Source organism: Grus americana, chromosome 9 (genome assembly GCF_028858705.1).
Source record: "Grus americana isolate bGruAme1 chromosome 9, bGruAme1.mat, whole genome shotgun sequence".
NCBI lineage: Eukaryota > Metazoa > Chordata > Aves > Gruiformes > Gruidae > Grus > Grus americana.
Genome location: NC_072860.1, coordinates 4,527,897 through 4,544,458, shown reverse-complemented (window position 1 = coordinate 4,544,458; position 16,562 = coordinate 4,527,897). Strand labels below are relative to the sequence as shown.

The 16,562-nt window shown below is 41.5% G+C and overlaps 1 protein-coding gene across 2 annotated transcripts in view; it reads left to right on the top strand.

Moving 5' to 3' along the window:
• ARHGEF4 (Rho guanine nucleotide exchange factor 4) overlaps nucleotides 1-16,562 on the top strand; it is a 221,545-nt gene that overhangs the window by 93,025 nt on the left and 111,958 nt on the right. The window contains exons 4-6 of one of the 2 annotated variants that reach the window (XM_054836091.1): nucleotides 6,900-11,327; nucleotides 13,747-13,803; nucleotides 15,093-15,419. In XM_054836091.1, coding sequence (XP_054692066.1) covers nucleotides 6,900-11,327; nucleotides 13,747-13,803; nucleotides 15,093-15,419 — 4,812 coding nt within the window. The remainder of the gene's footprint in view (nucleotides 1-6,899; nucleotides 11,328-13,746; nucleotides 13,804-15,092; nucleotides 15,420-16,562) is intronic. The other variant, XM_054836092.1, reaches the window with a different exon arrangement.

Sequence of the window (16,562 nt, the reverse complement as noted above, 5' to 3'; positions counted from 1 at the left end):
ATCTGCTGGGCAGTCCTTATCTGGCTGGAGCTAAAGCAGCACTGAGGAATTTGTTGGTGATACGCTTGACCTGCAGCACAGTAAGAGCCTGGAATGCAGCTTGTATTTATTAAAGGGAGCATGTATTTCTCTGTGCAAGCAGAGCCTGACCAGGCACCTCAATGCAACCTCTAGATGGCACCCAGATTATGCATTGTTACTAGAAACTACTACACCTTGGCCAACATGTTTTATCTTGGCCAACATTTCTGCTAAACTGTATGTGGTCGGAAGAGTGTTAATGTCAAAGGAGAGACATAATGTTTTTGGCTTTGGGCTATAAAAGTGTTTTCATGTTGGAATTGGCTTGTTGAAAGGAATCAGAGAAACTGTGTGGAGTGCAGCAGGCCCCCTGCTTGTGGCATTTTTCTGCTGATGCGGTCCTGTACTTACCAAGTGTCATGAGACAACGTCATGGCGGATGCCCAGATTTACCTCTGGGGCCAGGTTATTGGGCTGTAATGTTGAAGCACTCACTGAACAGAAACAGAACACAGTCACTCAAGCTGGCAGGAGAGGAAAAGGCACTGAGGTTTTGGCAGTTATGATGCCGTTGTGATGTTTAGATATTTCACTGGTTCTGTGCATGTTTTTGCCATTGGTTCCAACCCCTTCTCCCTCTTGCCTTCATCTGGCACTACCACCTTGAGTGATAGTAGCTGCCAGAGCTTTATGCAATTGCTGACATAGACCTGCTGATTTTGGAATTGGTTAACCATTTGGAGGGTTACCAGTGAAGGCAATAAATACACCTAGAGCAAGACGCTTATGCAGAGGATGTCTGTATGTTGTTTCCTCATGCCAGTAGTTGTTAGTGTAGAGCAGGTTCTCACAAATCAACAGAACTGCCTTTGAGATGCTTTTTTTTTTCAGTAAAAAGTAACTGCACTGTTTGGGAGCAATAAAAAGCTTGTCCATCTCTTATGGAAGAGGGAGATACATTGTTTTAGTGACTATATGTGAACAATTCTGTATATAAAAATGTTATGGCTTAAGGATGGAGTCACCTGCAAATAGTACTGTTGCTGTGTATAATGATTATGAAATTCCTGTGTATTAATAATTAATGAAACAACTCTGTCACCAAACTGCTAAAGGACTTAGTGCCAAAGTTACTTTTGGATGCCTGTACATATCTGCACTGACTGAAGCAAGAACCTCCTGGTGAAGTTCTGCTTTCCTCATCCATATGTGAATTTTGTTTCCTGTTGTGCAGTTAAGATGCACATTTTTGTGCCCTGCTTCAAAAACTGAATATCTTTTGCAAGTAAAATGTCATCATTCAGTGGCTATAGAGCACTTTCCTCACTACCAGCAGAGGATTTCATTTCTGGTGTCTTTCAGAGTACCTGACGAACTGCCTTTTCTGCACAGAGCAGAATCAGTCTGAAGGTTCAGAACCACTGCTGACAACAGCATCACTTCTCAGCAATCCTTATCAAGGTGCAGTGCTGCACCTGCTCTTATTCATACTGTTTTGCTCTTTATAAACATCTGTAGCATCTATCATATCCACTGAAATGACAGACAATTCAGTAAAAGTGTTTTTCTGCTGACTGAGAAACCAAAGTTCTGTCTGAAGTTAATGTCTTTAAATCTACTTCTTACTCATTAAGTGTAGCAAGGTTTGTTTTTACAAGGAACTAGTAGAAAATGAAGGCTTTGCCAGTGTGCCCTCTTGTCCATTTTCATTCTCTTCCTTCCATTATTCATGATGAAGACAATTTAATAAAAGGACTTAGATATCTGGATTTGATCAGGAAGATAATTTGAGGCCTTGAGGACATTATGTGGCTATCTTATATGATGTTTTCTTTATAGTTTTGAATCTGAATCTCTGCTGGGTCATTTTTCAAGCCCCAGTAGATCAATGCAGAGGGATTCTGGAGAGGTTGCAGCTACTGCTCTGTACCCTACACTGCCACCTCCTGTCTAAAGTCCTTTCCCAGTGGTAGCTTTTTTGGTGAGCTGGTTGTGTCAGCATTAATTTAAGAGCCTTACCCAAGCTCTGTACTTCTCTATTATGTGAACCCTAAAAACCACAAGTCTGGGCATGTGGGAGGGCTCTCCCAAATAATTTTATGTTTTCCCTTCAGAGAATAAAACATTACATGTGAATTTATTTGCCACACAAAGTCCCCCTGAGCTAGTGGGGGACTAGTGGCTAGTCCTGTGGCTCTTTATGCCATAATCCAACCTCTGACTTGCATCCAGTTTGCTTTAAGGATTTCTGGACATGCTTTGCATTTATTTAAGTATGGAAGAGAGTAGGTAAATTGAAACCATTAATTCTGAGTCTTTATCTTTTCCACACATGTGTTTGAAGTGCTTTTTCTTTATATATCTGTGGTGACCGAGGTAGTGTGACTGGTTCCCTGGGATGGCAGCAGTGCTCCATTGTTGCCATGAACCAGTTTTGAGCTCTGTGACAGAACTTCTTGTGAAGGGAACACTTTTTGTGCTGTGCTTGCCTTAAATCCAAGAACATAATTTAGTTCATAAGCCATTTCTGTGACTGTTCTTCTGGAAAGACTGGGTGGTCTTAGATCCTCCCAGGCATTTCCAACTTGGCAAACATCGAAGTTTTTAGAAGTACCATTAACTTAGGCAACTTTTCCCAGCCCAATTGGCGAGACCAAGGCTTAATAGGACCTTGAGGCCAGACTCCCCTCTCTCTCCAAGGCTGTCCCTTTTGGAACAGAGGTGTATCAAAGGTGCAGAAGGAGAAGCTGGGTATTTCAAATGCTGTTTCAGCCTTAAGCTGAAGGAGGGTAGATTTAGATTTGATATTAGGAAGAAATTCTTCACCAAGAGGGTGTGAGGCACTGGACCAGGTTGCCCAGAGAAGCTGTGGATGCCCCCTCCCTGGAAGTGTTCAAGGCCAGGTTGGTGGGGCTTTGGGCAACCTGATCTAGTGGAGGGTGTCCCTGCCCATGGCAGGGGGTTGGAACTAGGTGGTCTTTAAGGTCCCTTCCAACCCAAACCATTCTATGATTCTTTAATTCTTTGAAGTCTGAAGCAGCTGTATTAATAATCCTATGTTGCCAGTAAAGTGACCGGTTTCATCCACTAGTTTTGTCTACCTTTCTCTTTCCTCTCCCTTTTTCAGTGGCTATATTAGCAATGCCCTTCTCAAAGACAGTAATGGAGAGAGACCATGTAGGTAACCCCAGCACAGAGTACTGAAGTAGGCACAGCCAAATCCCAAGTGCCCTGAGCTCACCCATACTTTCAGCAGGAGTTGAGAGCATACAGCACGCTGCAGAATGAGACCATTTGTAAATTACATCCTCATGCCTACCCTGGGAATTGCACATTTCCTTTACGTGATGAGCAGGGCTGAAACCCCCTGAGAGAGGACAGCTGGCTTGCTCTCACCTGTGTTAATGGAAACTGCATTTTAGTCTCATCACACTGCGAGTCAAAGACACTGGCCTGTACCTTTCAGTCAAACAAGGTGTACAGGGAGATTTATGAAATGTATATTAATAACAACTCAAGAGTTGTTGTTACCATCACCTATGGAGAAAACAGTTGTCTGAATCCTTTGAAATATCAACTGAAAATGCTTTCATGTTGTCTTGAGTTCAGGGAAAAGCTGTGCCGATGTTCCCTGAGCTGGCAATGAGGTAGTAACTAGGGTCAGGTGCAAGGTAGTGGGAATACACATCAGGCTGGCTTAAGGAACTTGCATTCAAAGTAAAAGCAAAGACCATGTAAATGGTGAGATTCTTTTTCGTGGTTGTGAGATTTAAGAATAACATCTTTCATTAAAAGACTAGTTGAAGTGATACAATTGTTTAACCTATCCTACCAATCATTAGGCAGAGAAAATTGGGAAAACACAATGTCTAAGAAGCTCACAATTGTTGCAATGTAATCTTGTTAAGTGTGAGAAAACTATGCAAATACAGAATCTAATCTAGAGAAAAAAATATACATGACTTCCCCACTAAATAAAAATTTTTTATAAGACAGGTGTGGCTGGGCCCATGGGAGCAGATGTCACATACCAGCATTGTCAATCTCAGTTAGAGGGCAACTTGAATGTAAGGTATCCTATGTTAAGGAGATAGAGGTCTTCACATATGAAAGTCACAAGTTTTATTTTCCTGGTGACTTTAGCTTGACGTGATTATGTATGGCTGCATCCAATGACAGCAAGACAGATCAGTAACTTCAATTTCATGCTATTTTCTTGGCACATTTCATAGACGGTGAAAAAAACACAAGCAAAAAACAGGCTCGGGGAGCTTTGCTTTGATTTGGCTATTGTCTGTAAAATGCAAAAGCCTTATTTCAGACGTAGTTTCTTTTACATTTATTCCAGGCTCTTTTCTTCCAACTGTTTATCTGCTTTGAGATTGAAGACATGCATAAACACACAACTCTGTCCACAGGTGCTGACCGTTTTCTCAAGAACCCTTCCCAGGAAAAAGCCATAATTTAAATTTTGAAATTCTCAGTGTAATCTCATGGAAATTAAAGACATGAGGACTGTTGTCTGATCAGCAGCCTAGTTGAGGATCACTGCAACATGACACTGAGAAGTCAAAGACACATAGAGGAAGGTAAAAATGGCACCATCTGCATGTTGTTTGCCCTCTTAGGACTTCTTCCCTGGTCACCATGGGAAATTCAGCGGGCTCATGAATTTCAGGTTTACTAGAGGTGAGCTCTAGGCTCCCTTGTCTGTTAGGCAGAGAGTTTTGATAGACATAGCAGGAACTGAAGCTTCTATGTCCTCTCCCTCCTCAGGGCAACTCCATCCCAGGGTACATCTGGTACAGTAGGCCCTGCCAGGCTGATCCTGACACCAGTTCCTCCCCTTAGCAACACTGGGCACGTGTTCAGTCCTGGGCCCAGTCCAGGAATGATAGTTGACATTAATTGGTGCTCTTCATACCTAGAACTTATTTCCTCATTTCCCACAAGGTATGGAGGCAGTTCTGGGGACTCTGCTTTTGTTTTAATTGCATAATTTTGTATAATACCCATTAAAAACAAGTAATGAATTTTGGAGGGTGTCACAATCTCAATATCATGATGTAGCTGTGTTTGGAATAATAGATGGACTGTAAGGGATCTCTGCCCTATTTTTTTTTTTTTAATTTAATTCATAATTATCCTTGGGGACAGTTGGGCATCTTCATTACTTTGTTCCTACTTGCCTGAACAGTTTTTATCTTAGTTTATCACCATCTGTAAATTTGTGTTCAGAACACTGTTGAAGAGGCAGCGCTGTTACTGCTGAACAGCTGCTGCTGTACTCACTGCTGTGTGAGCCAACTGCTCGCAGTTTATGCTGCTCGATCATTATGTGAAATGCTAGTCTGTGCTGCCTTAATTCTGGTCATTTCTGTCCTGGTGATAGTGGGATTTGACATTATTAAAGGACCTCAATTACATGTATCACTGATTGCACACACCAAAGGACACATTGCTCTGCTGGTTACGTGACTCATGTCTCAGTTATAGTGCAATTTGGTCACGTTTAATGGTGTGAAAGTGATTTTTGGACTTGGTTTAAAGCACTCAATCCCCCCCCTCCCTCCTCCATTCAATTTGTATTTTCCTTCTTCTGTTGAGAGAAAATACTGATCTTCTTATTGAGACTCCATTTTGGAAATAACCCTAGTGCCTTCCTTTTTCCTATTTATCCTCTATGTTTTGGAGTCTAGAATCAGAAACTCTGTGACATATTCTTTGATGTGATTTGGAGTTTGGTTTCCCATGTGAGGACTCACACTTCCTCTGCGATAAAGCACCCTGGTGAAGGTAACATGCAACTCAGGCCAAGGGACCTTGTGTTCTAGTTTGATGTTCTAGTTCTATTTGCTTGTGGTTTGGGTGTTTTTAGAAATTACTTTCATTGTTTATTATCTCATTTTTCAGATTTCGAAATGTGCTGATCATTATTGTGATGATTGTTATCAAAACCCGGCTAAAGAGGCATCCAGCATTAGGGTTAAAGGCTGCCATTTATATTTACAAAGCTTCTTATTCTAGATATTAGTGGCCTGTGGCTGGAATCAGCTAAATATTGTTGTTGGGTATATTTGTAGAACTTCTTACAATAGCTGTACCTGAAGCTGACAGACAGCAAGTACTATTTTTACCTCAGGAGAGCTTGTTGTGATTTCATTTTCTACTTTAAACTTGAGAAATATCCTGACTTCTTTCTGATGGTTAAAGAAAAGAAGACTGAGACTGTCCCAGGGTAGCTGTCTGGGATGAAGACATTTCCTAATATTGACGGTGTGGTTTTGATCTTTCTGCTCTCAGCCACTGATTTGGATAACTGATATATGTAGTGCTCCTGGTATAAGCCTTCTACAAAATGAGATCAAAGACTACTTTCACCTTTTCATTCAGGCTTTGGTATAGGTAGTATCCAGTTATTCAAGTGCACAACTGTTCTACTTATATTTATGTCACATTCCTGTAATTTGTACATTAACAATTACTTCTCAGGTTTATCACATAAATCTCCTCCTCAGATTTGAAGATGGATTCATTAGAGTTTTTAGATCTACCGGCGAGGGATGATTTCCATTTGACTTATTTGAATGTGAAATGTGTCTTGGTATTGGGCTATGAAAGATACAGCCAATAGTCGAATTTTGGCCTCTGCATAATTACATATTAAAATGGAAAAAAAAAATTAAGAAACATTAAGAAACAGTGAGAAATAGAAAGACCTCAGGTCCATCAATAAGTAAAATATCAAGTATAACTTCCAAAGACATTAGTGTGTATTAAATTAATTGTGTTCCTAAGTCCCTTTTCTAATAATAATTCATGCTACCCTGCTGCTGTGGGAAATCATTGCTAAATCATCCTTTTCTGTTTATTGATAGACCCCAGAGCCAGTTGAAAACTACATCAGTGAAGGAGAGTTTGAAGATGATCTCAGTTCTTCTACCCCGAGCACAATAGAGCTGGAGATACGTGGATCCAGCCAAGAAACAGATGAAGATTATTTTGAGACCCTGTCACATCAGAGTGGATCTTTGTCAGATGTAAAAACTGAGCCTTATGAGAGTGCATCAGACACAGAATCTGTTTCCAGTGATGTAACTGGGGAAACTTGCTTGGATTCAAACTGCCTTTTTACTGAAAAAAAAAATCTGTGCCGTAGTCTTCCTAAAGCAAAGGCAGAAACAACCCTCTGTGAACTGAAGTGCTCAAGGCAACTAGAATTTACCCAGCAGGTGCGGTTAGAAGTGTCACCCAAAATAAAAGCAGCACCAAGCAAAACTGAATTTTGTGTACCAACTGCAAAGTCAGAAGGTGAAGAATTGGGTGATGAAGAGCTAACATTAGCTAGTGATATTTCCAACAGAGAGAACCAAGTCAGTGAAGAGGGCATTATATCACAGACAAATAGAAAGTCTGTAGCAGCATTGCAAAATAAAGCAGAGTTTGAAAGCAATAAAGTGCAGTCCTGTACCAACTCAGTACCTACAGAAGATGATGTTACAAGACAGAAGGAACATCCTGCAGTATTAAGCATTGCTTGTTTCAAAGCAAACTCAGAAAGTTGTTTGATTTTTCCTGAGGTACAGCAATTTTCCTTCCGGTCAGATGCAGCGTCAAGCTGTAGTTTGCCTAATCTCCATTTTAAAACAAATGGACCTAGCTGTAAAAGTTACACTGAGACATCTGACTATAAGTGTGAATTAGCTTCTATGTCCAGTATAAAATGCAGCAGGAGGAACTCACTTGACAGTGGTGACACTACAGGTAAAAGGATAAAACATGGAAGTACAGAGACCATGTTGACATCAGATTCATTCTTTTACCAGAGTTACTTCAACCCAAAATCTCAACCACCACTCACAAGGTCAGAGATTACAGAGAGTAAAACATGGCACAGTGTACCTGAAAATATCAGTGCTCAAAGCAAGACAGAATATGTGGGGAACTGTGTTCACCTGACAGACAAATTTAGATGGTCATGTTCCAGAATACATCAAGGGCTGGATTTTGAATACACTTGGAAAAACTTAGGAAGGCTACCTGTAAGCCCTGAAAAGGCAATAAAAATAGAAGATGAGTTTGGCATACAAAGATCTCTTCTTAACACTGACATAGACTCAAATAAGTGTCAGCTTTCTCAACCAGCAGGCTCTCCCCAGTGCATTGATTATTATTTGCACTCTAAATTGGAGACGTGTGGCCTTAGCCCAGAAGCAGTAGGTACATGTGCTGATATCTTCTCTTCTACACAGATTGATGCTTGTGAGTGTGTTCCAAAACAAAAGGAGACTTCATTTGCCCTGGACTGTGAGCCAGTGATCATAAATGCTGAAGAACATATAAAAAGTGACCAGTACAAGGCTCAAAGAGATCTGGAAGCAAACAGATTCCCTTGTGATATTGATGTTGAATCTGGCCTTGGTGACACTGAGAACCTAGCAGCTTGTCATGTAGGTTTTCCTGCTGTTGAAAGCAGAGATCGTGATTGTTCTGTAAACTGTGTTTCTACCCACGGTAGAATACAGCAGAAAAGTTTGAAGGAGAATGGCCTTGAATCTGTACACTCCGATATGGAGATTGTGGTACGGGAAAGATGGGTAGATGATTCTTCTAGCCTTGACTTTGGTTGGAAAGTCCTGGAAACCAGATTGCAACCAGGTAGCAGTAACAATGGGGAAGAGCACAAAGAGTCAATGCAGCAAAATACAAGTTGCAAAAATGGTGCCTTAAGGAGTCACTCTGAGCTAGTAACATGTGAACATCCTACTCATAAAGGAAAGGATGAAGAGAGTGTCTTTGCTTTTGAAATGACCCCCAGATCAGATTATATAGGCCAGAGAAAGCATTTAATGACTCTTCCAGAGTTAAAGCCTGCCCTAATTATAGTATCTGTAGAGCAGAAAGGATTACAGTCCATGACACTGAATGGTAATCTTCCTACTAAAGTGGTAACTGGAACATTGAGAAGTGTAGTGAGCAAGGATCTGATGTCTCCTCATGCTGTCAGCAAAGTTCATGATGAGCCAGAGAGAGTTCTGAGTGAAAGCTGTAGCTGTGAAGAACAAATTCTGGCCACCCACCTCATTTGTGGTAGTGCAGAGGTACTCCCTGATGGGGATACAGCTGAAGAAAAAGCAGAAGTTTCAGAAGAGAAAAGAGAGGAAACAGATGCAGTTTCATCCTTAGGGTTCACCTGTAGTAATTCCACAGTAAAAAGTGCAAAAGTGGAATTTGGGAGTGTTACTGTACCACTGGGCGATGATATACTTATTGCAGAAAGTCAGGCAGATCAACGTGAAGAAGTGCTCTTAAAATTGCATAGCAGAAGTGGTGTTATGATCCCTGAGCAAAAGCCTTGCAGAACAAAGACTGATATTGAATTAGAGACAGAACAGTTCAGAAAGTCACAGGCTGAAAAAAGAGGTGACCAGGTGTCTAAGGAAGAGGAATTCAAAGCACATCAAGGCAGAGAGGAAGGCTTATATATAACTAGTGCAGTAACACTGGAAACATGCAACGTAAGCAATTTGTGTCAGGGAGTCGGTGCTGATGTTGACCTTCAGGGGCCCATCATCATCTCTGAACAAGCAGTAGGCAGGCAAGGAAATGAATGCTCTAATGGTTCAAAGGAACAAATAGGTATTTGTGAAGAAACTTCTCCTAGCGAAGGAAAGGAAAGTTCTCCTGCAGAAGACACAGCTAGCCCTAGCAAAGACAGTACACCGAATCTAGATGTTTCTGATGTCTTTAACTATTCTGTGAAAAGGGAGACCCATAACACTTGCATGCTGGGCCTAGATAATATAAGTACCTGCAGCACTAACAGCGAGGAAATGGATGAGAACTCATTCCATGTCCTGGGAAGTAATAGCAGCCTCTATAAAGCTGTGCAAAAGCCAGCAAAGAATGGGAATAGTGGGAAAGCTTCCAGGTTTTTAGTATTCTCAAAAATGACATCTTTCAGGAAAACTAAACCTGTCACAGCAGAAAATCAGGCAAGTAGCAGCTTTTTTGGCAGCAAGGCAAAGATGGAAGAACTGGATGCTGGGAAAGAGGATGAAGACACTGAAAGTTTACAGTCTTTCAAAAGTTGTTCGTCTGGTTCAGCCTTCCACAGGAAGGAAAGCTACGCCTCTGAGTACTCTGATGATGATGATTTATTCTATGAGAGACCTGCAGGATTATTCAACAGAATGAGCCTGAGGAAGGCTTCTGGCTCTGGTCGGATACTGATGGAAGACGTAGATACAAATTCAACTTCTCCCACACTGGCGGCTGTCAAATATGCAGATCAACAAGTTTTAGGTTCATCTGAAAACAATGACAGTGAACCCGTGGAATACTCTGGGATTAGAAAATCATTGCCTGAAAATGAATACAAAAGAAACAAAAACCCCGAGGGTAAGAAGTTCAAGACAAGGTTGGCCTTAGCACACAAATCCCTCTCAAGCCTATTTGAATCCAAATCTCCAGAAAAGGAAAATACTGAGCAAAGCTCAAGAGTATCACTGAAAAATGAAAAGGAGAAAGCCAAACTTCGCCAGAGCACCTGGAAAGCTTTTCTAAAAAGCAAGGAGGCAGATGGACTAAAAAGGCCTGTCTTAGCAAGTTTATCACCAACACAGGAGAGTCTTAATGCAACTAGAAGCCATGTAATGCGAACATCCATAGAGCGACAGGATAGTTCCAACGGACAGACATTTTTCAAAACAGAAACAACTAATGGCTCCTCAACAGACACCAACTTTTTTGACACCTCTGTGGAGCCTGTTGATGTCTCTTCACCTGCAGGTATGTGGAGAAAGCGAATACAGTCCCATGACCTGGGCATCAGGTACTCACAGAGTTCAGACTGTGATGAACAACAGGAGGCTCTGAGCAACAGTTTAAATACTTCTCTAGAGGAATACTGGATGAAATCTCCATTTAGCCCCACTGACTTGCAGTTGCCATTTAGTCAGTCAAGTCCATCATGCCCCCAGCTGTCAAATTCTGATGGCAAAGACATGCCTTGTAGGCCCATGAGTCCGAAACCACAGAGTCCTCGATCCACTTCTCAACACAAGAGCTTCCGTTATCCTGGAAGAATATGTGCCACTTCAATGATCTCTCTTGGGAACAGCTCTGCAGTCGAAAGCAATTTGGAGGCTCCTGAGAGACCAAAGACACTGAAACCCAGAGGTAGTCTCTTACTTTCTGTACATTCGTTGGACAATGAATACCAGAGGGATGACAGTGGCATAAGCAGTCAATCCCAGATCAGCTTAAACACAGCTTCTTCCATTAGTGACATGCTCCGAGATGAGGTGAGTTGTTGTCTGGGAATGATCACGTAGTGGTTTGGTTTGCAGACTCTTTTGTTGTAATATGATTTAGGAATTCCAGTGAAACTCTTTAATGGCTTAGTGAACACATTGGTTAGATGGGTGCATAAATACTCTCTTTGTCTAAGATAGGTAGCACTACTTAATCTTTCTGTTTCTGTTCAAGATTATATGAATTGATGCACTCTTTAAGGGAGGCTTTACCACAAAAATGTAAAGGAATGGAGTCATCACAACAGCGCTACTGCATAATATGCTTCAGAGAGATTATACAGATGCCACCCTGTTCAACTCCAGTTTTCACCTGGGTCTTACCCCTCTTAAGATAAGGCAGAATCGAGCCTTGTAACTGGTGTATAGTAAATAAGTTTCTCAAAGCAAAAGGCAACATAGAAATCAATTGCCATTGCTAGCAGTCACTTTTTAAGAAGTAAATTCTTTCTCTTTAGACAATGAGTAAGCTGTCTTTCAAAGTACCATGTGTTTTTGCAGTCACCATAACTACCCTTTGATTGCCACTAGGAGTCCTTTTCTGCCTTTTCTACAGTGAACAGAAAAAACCCATGGAGCCAGGGTCTCCTTTTGATGTTGCATTGTATTCTACTGCTGGTAACACATTAATTTCCTTGTGATAGGCTGGATCTCACAGAAAAGATTGTATCTTCAATAGGGATTTCTTGGTTGGCTGAGGTCTTTAAAAGCAGAGACTTCCTTTGTCAGTAGGCTTTTAATCCCAGAGAGGATTTCCCGAGTTGTAAGTGACTCGGAGTTTCGGAATCTCTTTCAGTGGCTAAGCACAAACTACCAGAGTGACTGAGATTGATCTGTTAGCTGAGATCCCAGAACCTGGCTTGATGATGCTACTTTTTCAATATTGCTGATGATGAGTTTTGACATTAAGAAATGGGCAAAATAATTTTGTTGAGCGGATTTTCAAAAGTGGCACTTGTGAGAGGGTATGAGATTCTGCATACCCCAAGCAGACATTTTTCAGAGAGTTCATGAATCTGGAACTGCTTGATCAATTCTGCACCTGAGTGCTGGTTGTGTTCAACTCAAATGGGCACAGCTTTTGCTGCTGCTGCTTTTTGTCTCTCACATTCCAGGTTACATTAAAGTTTTAAGATAGCCTCCAAAATGGTCTTAGCTTACCCTTTCTCCCTATGTTTTTGTGTAGAAACAAAGAAAAGTTGGTTGGAACAGATCTTGGGAGGTCATCTAATCCCACCTCCTCCTTCAGACAGGACTAGTGACAACACCAGAAAGACAAAACTATGACTTTGTCTAAACAAGTCTTGAAAACCTCCATTGCTGGAGATTTCACCTCCCCGCTGGGAAGGGATTTTGGTTGATTGGTTTGGGTTTTTTAGCTAATGGTGTCTGCAATCTAAAGAAGCATGTGGGTTGCAGTTTGAGAAGTGAGGGCTGTAGTACTGGAATTGCTGTGGGCAGAAGGGGAAGAGAATTTGCTTTATTCTCTTCTATCCTCTGCTTTACTTGAAAATCTTTTGTTTTCATGGGCATCAACTTAACTTACAAACTTAACACTGGATACCACATTCCTAAAAAGATACTGTAGTGTTACACCAGACTAGGAAAATGCAAGATACTTGGACTATACACACTGTCAACAGATGAAGCCTCTCAGAATATGAATAAAATCATTGACCTGCAAATGATAACCCAAAAAAAGCATCTAGAAAAGAGTGGAGAGATGAGGCATGTGTAAAGCCTTGAATAGGCAAGCCCACATCCTATAATGTAACCATTAGGAGCAAATAATTAATTAATTAAATTAATTGCTAGATTAAATAATTTAAAGAAAACCATGAAAAACTTAAATGGTGTCTAAGCCATATAAAACCAGTTTAATTTTTCTGATTCTTCTGGAGGCTGCAGAATATGCTATCTGAAATAGGATAAATGCAGCTGGAGCCTGGAAATTAATGTAAATGTCCCAGCTTTCAGGACACAACATCTAATCTCTTAAAGCAAATAGGGCTTTTATTTCCATTTTCATGACATTGTGAAATGAAGTAGAACTGCACCCTGGGTTTTGTAAGTGAAGTTGTTTTCTCAGGAATCTCTGCAATACAGCAAGAGACATTGGGCAAAGTATATTTGCAGTGTTAAGTCTTTCCAACATAATTATCATCTAAACACTAAGGATGGTCTTCCTTAAGTGTGTTGCTAAGTAAAAAGGTCATAAATTAACAGTGGATTTGAAGAAAAGTCCTCTTCTGTTCCACATCAGTAAAGACATTATTGTAAAACAAATGCATAATTGTGAAGTTCCTCGCACTCCCTTCCCAGTGTGCTCTGCAGTATGGGGATATGTATGTATTCCCCAAGCCCCCAGCCAGGTATTTTTCCAGTGGTATCAGCTTTATCTGTGTTGTAGTGCTGTGCGAAACTGCAGTGGATCAGCTTGCCCCTGACGCCTCTGGCTACCACACTGGTAAGTAACCCTTCTTAGCATGATGGACCACATACCAGCTCCTCTGTCATTACCTGCTAATGGTTAACATTCCCCAAGTTATATCCAGGACAAAGATTTTATGCTGAAAACAGCAAGACAGAACAATTACCAGTTTGCCAATGTGGCAGGGCCTTCATTACATATTTAATTAATCTGACTGTTTTGTTTTACTTACATAATTGTGTTACCCAGCAGGCAAGAGTGAACTGTCGTAATAGGTCACATGTTTGGAATCTGTGCAAGTTCTTCTCCTTGCTCCTCTCCAGTATGATGGGGTTAGGCACAGAATACCAGCAGGATACACTTTCCTTTTTGCATAGCATCTAGTAGATAAGGAGTGTTTCTAAACTGTGGTATCTCTTGCCAGTGGCAAAGAAGAATTGATCTGGGATTGTTGGTTAATTGACAGTAGATAGGAAGTGCCTGCAGTGGATTCAAGGGTTGTTGTATTTGGGTTCTTCAAATGAACTGTGAGGAACTAGAGAGATACTATTGTCAGGACACAACATTTTCTTGGCATGAAAAGAGACTCCTGAGATCATTCATTCCCCAACGTTGTCATCTCCCACCTTAAATATTATTGATTGTAAGACTGATGCTACGTGGAGTAGTAGTTAGATGCCTGAGGGCATGCTTAATTTCAAGTTGTTCCAGTATAAAAGCTGTCATTTTGTGCAACCACTCATCAAAAAGCGAATGAGAGTGAAGTGCAAAGCTGTGCAATTCCTCACTCTCAGCCCAACATCGAGCAAATAAAATGGATAGCACAAAGAGCACATCAGGAGGCACAGGACTTAATACATCAGACCCACAGGCATCTAGGAAGCCTTTTCATGTTGTATAACTGAAGTACAGTTGGAAAAGCACAGACAGACAAGACTGGTCATTATTCTATTTTCAGAGACATTGTCTGTCTTTGTAAATAATATTGTATAGAGAGTGACCTAAATCTCAGTAGTAATGTTATTGTAATATGCCATCTAAATGAGGGTGAAAAGGGCATTGTCCTGTGCAGAGGGAGTGTATCTTACACTCTGAAAGGATACCAGAAATGCTGCTTCAGGCTGGAGTACCCCTAAGCCTATGGAGAAGGATGAATGAGTAGACAGGCTGGTTTTGGCCAGCCAATAGTCTCGGGAAATAGTACTTCTTCTGAATAGTTCTGGGGCTAGATAACTGAGCTTTACCATCTTCTGTTCAACCTGATTTGAAGCAAACAAAATTCCAGCCAACAAATCCTGTGTTTTCACCTGCTGTTTGTAAAACAGGAGTCTAAACAGCAATATCAAATGCCACCTGAAAAGAGGCCAAATGAGAAATGGGTTCCCCATCGCAAAAGAAGGCCCCCCCAGGTTCCACCATCCCCACGCCCTATCTCCACCCTTGAGAGCAAAGCCTGGAGGCTTTCCTTCCTTGCTCCAGATGAAAAAGACAAGCAGATTCCAGAGAGGAGGAGGAAGAGACCTAAACCCCTCTATAAGTGCTTCAGCTTCGATGATGTTTGGATGGAGAGGAACCAAAAAAGGAAGCTAGAGAAGGAGACACAGCCAGAGAGAGGGATTCAATTGCGACACCTCCCAGAGGACCACTTAAAAGTAAGAAACCATACACCGTCCTCCTCATTCTCTGGCACTGTCTTCCTCTCTGCTCCGGCTGCTTCTTTCTACTGTCATCATATTCCTGTCCTTGCACTTTGTCTGCTACCAGTTCTGTCTGCTTTTCTTTGAGCCTGGTAGTCTGTGGAGACTAATTAAACACTAAACTGCTCCATAAGTGATGATCTCTAAAGCTGGTGAGTTTTTTAGTTGCTGTAACTGAGCAGTTCCTGCCCCGTGTTGTGTTGGACAAGAGGAGGCGAGAACACCAGATTGCTCTGTAAGCTGAAAGATAGGGAGGGCACGGAGCAAATCAGAGTTGCCTTAAATCAATGGAAATTAAACTGATGAAATCTCATTCCATACCCCATGGCATTGCTGTATAACTTTAAAAATGGACTTCTAAATTAGATTTCCCTGTATCTGAGGCCAACTCCACACTTCCTACTGAGGCAAATTCCTGCTGTGAAATGCTCGAGAGAACATTGCCATTGGAGTTTTAGCTATTAGTATTCTCTTCTCCGCCAGGGGAGACTTTTAGATCAGCATTATGATTGCTTGTGGCAAACTTTGTGGCTGTTGTGACTCACACTGATGGCATCTGTTACTCTTGGATCCAGAGCTAAGGTCTGTTCCCTTCATGGAGAGCCATGAATCTGTATCCAAGAGCCAAATGTGGCCTTCATACATAAAAAAGAACCTCTGAGGAAAAAGGACATGAGATGGAGGGACACTCCATGCAGCATCTGATGATAATATGGAGGAAGCTTCTGAGCAAGCTTGAAATCAAGTAGCAGATTTTCAAATAAAAGTTTTCCTCAGAGTTGTCTGTTATCTGCATTTGTTTTCCTTTCTCTCTTGTCCTGGTTGCCTGTTTCTGGTTGCTCTTGCATCAAAATGACAATGTTTGAGGGGAGCTGAGGCCCCAGTCCTGTCAACACTTCAGCACATGCTTGAGCTTATGCGCACAAACAGTTCTGTGGGTGGTGAGGGGGAAACATTCACCTGACACAGCTCGGCTTGTCCACTATATCTTGCTGGGAGTAAACCTGCTGCCTTGTACCTGTCTGCCTGAGAGAGCTTCCCATCAAAGCTGATGGACACCTGGGACAGAAAGCCAGGCCAATTCTAGAAACAGGGTTT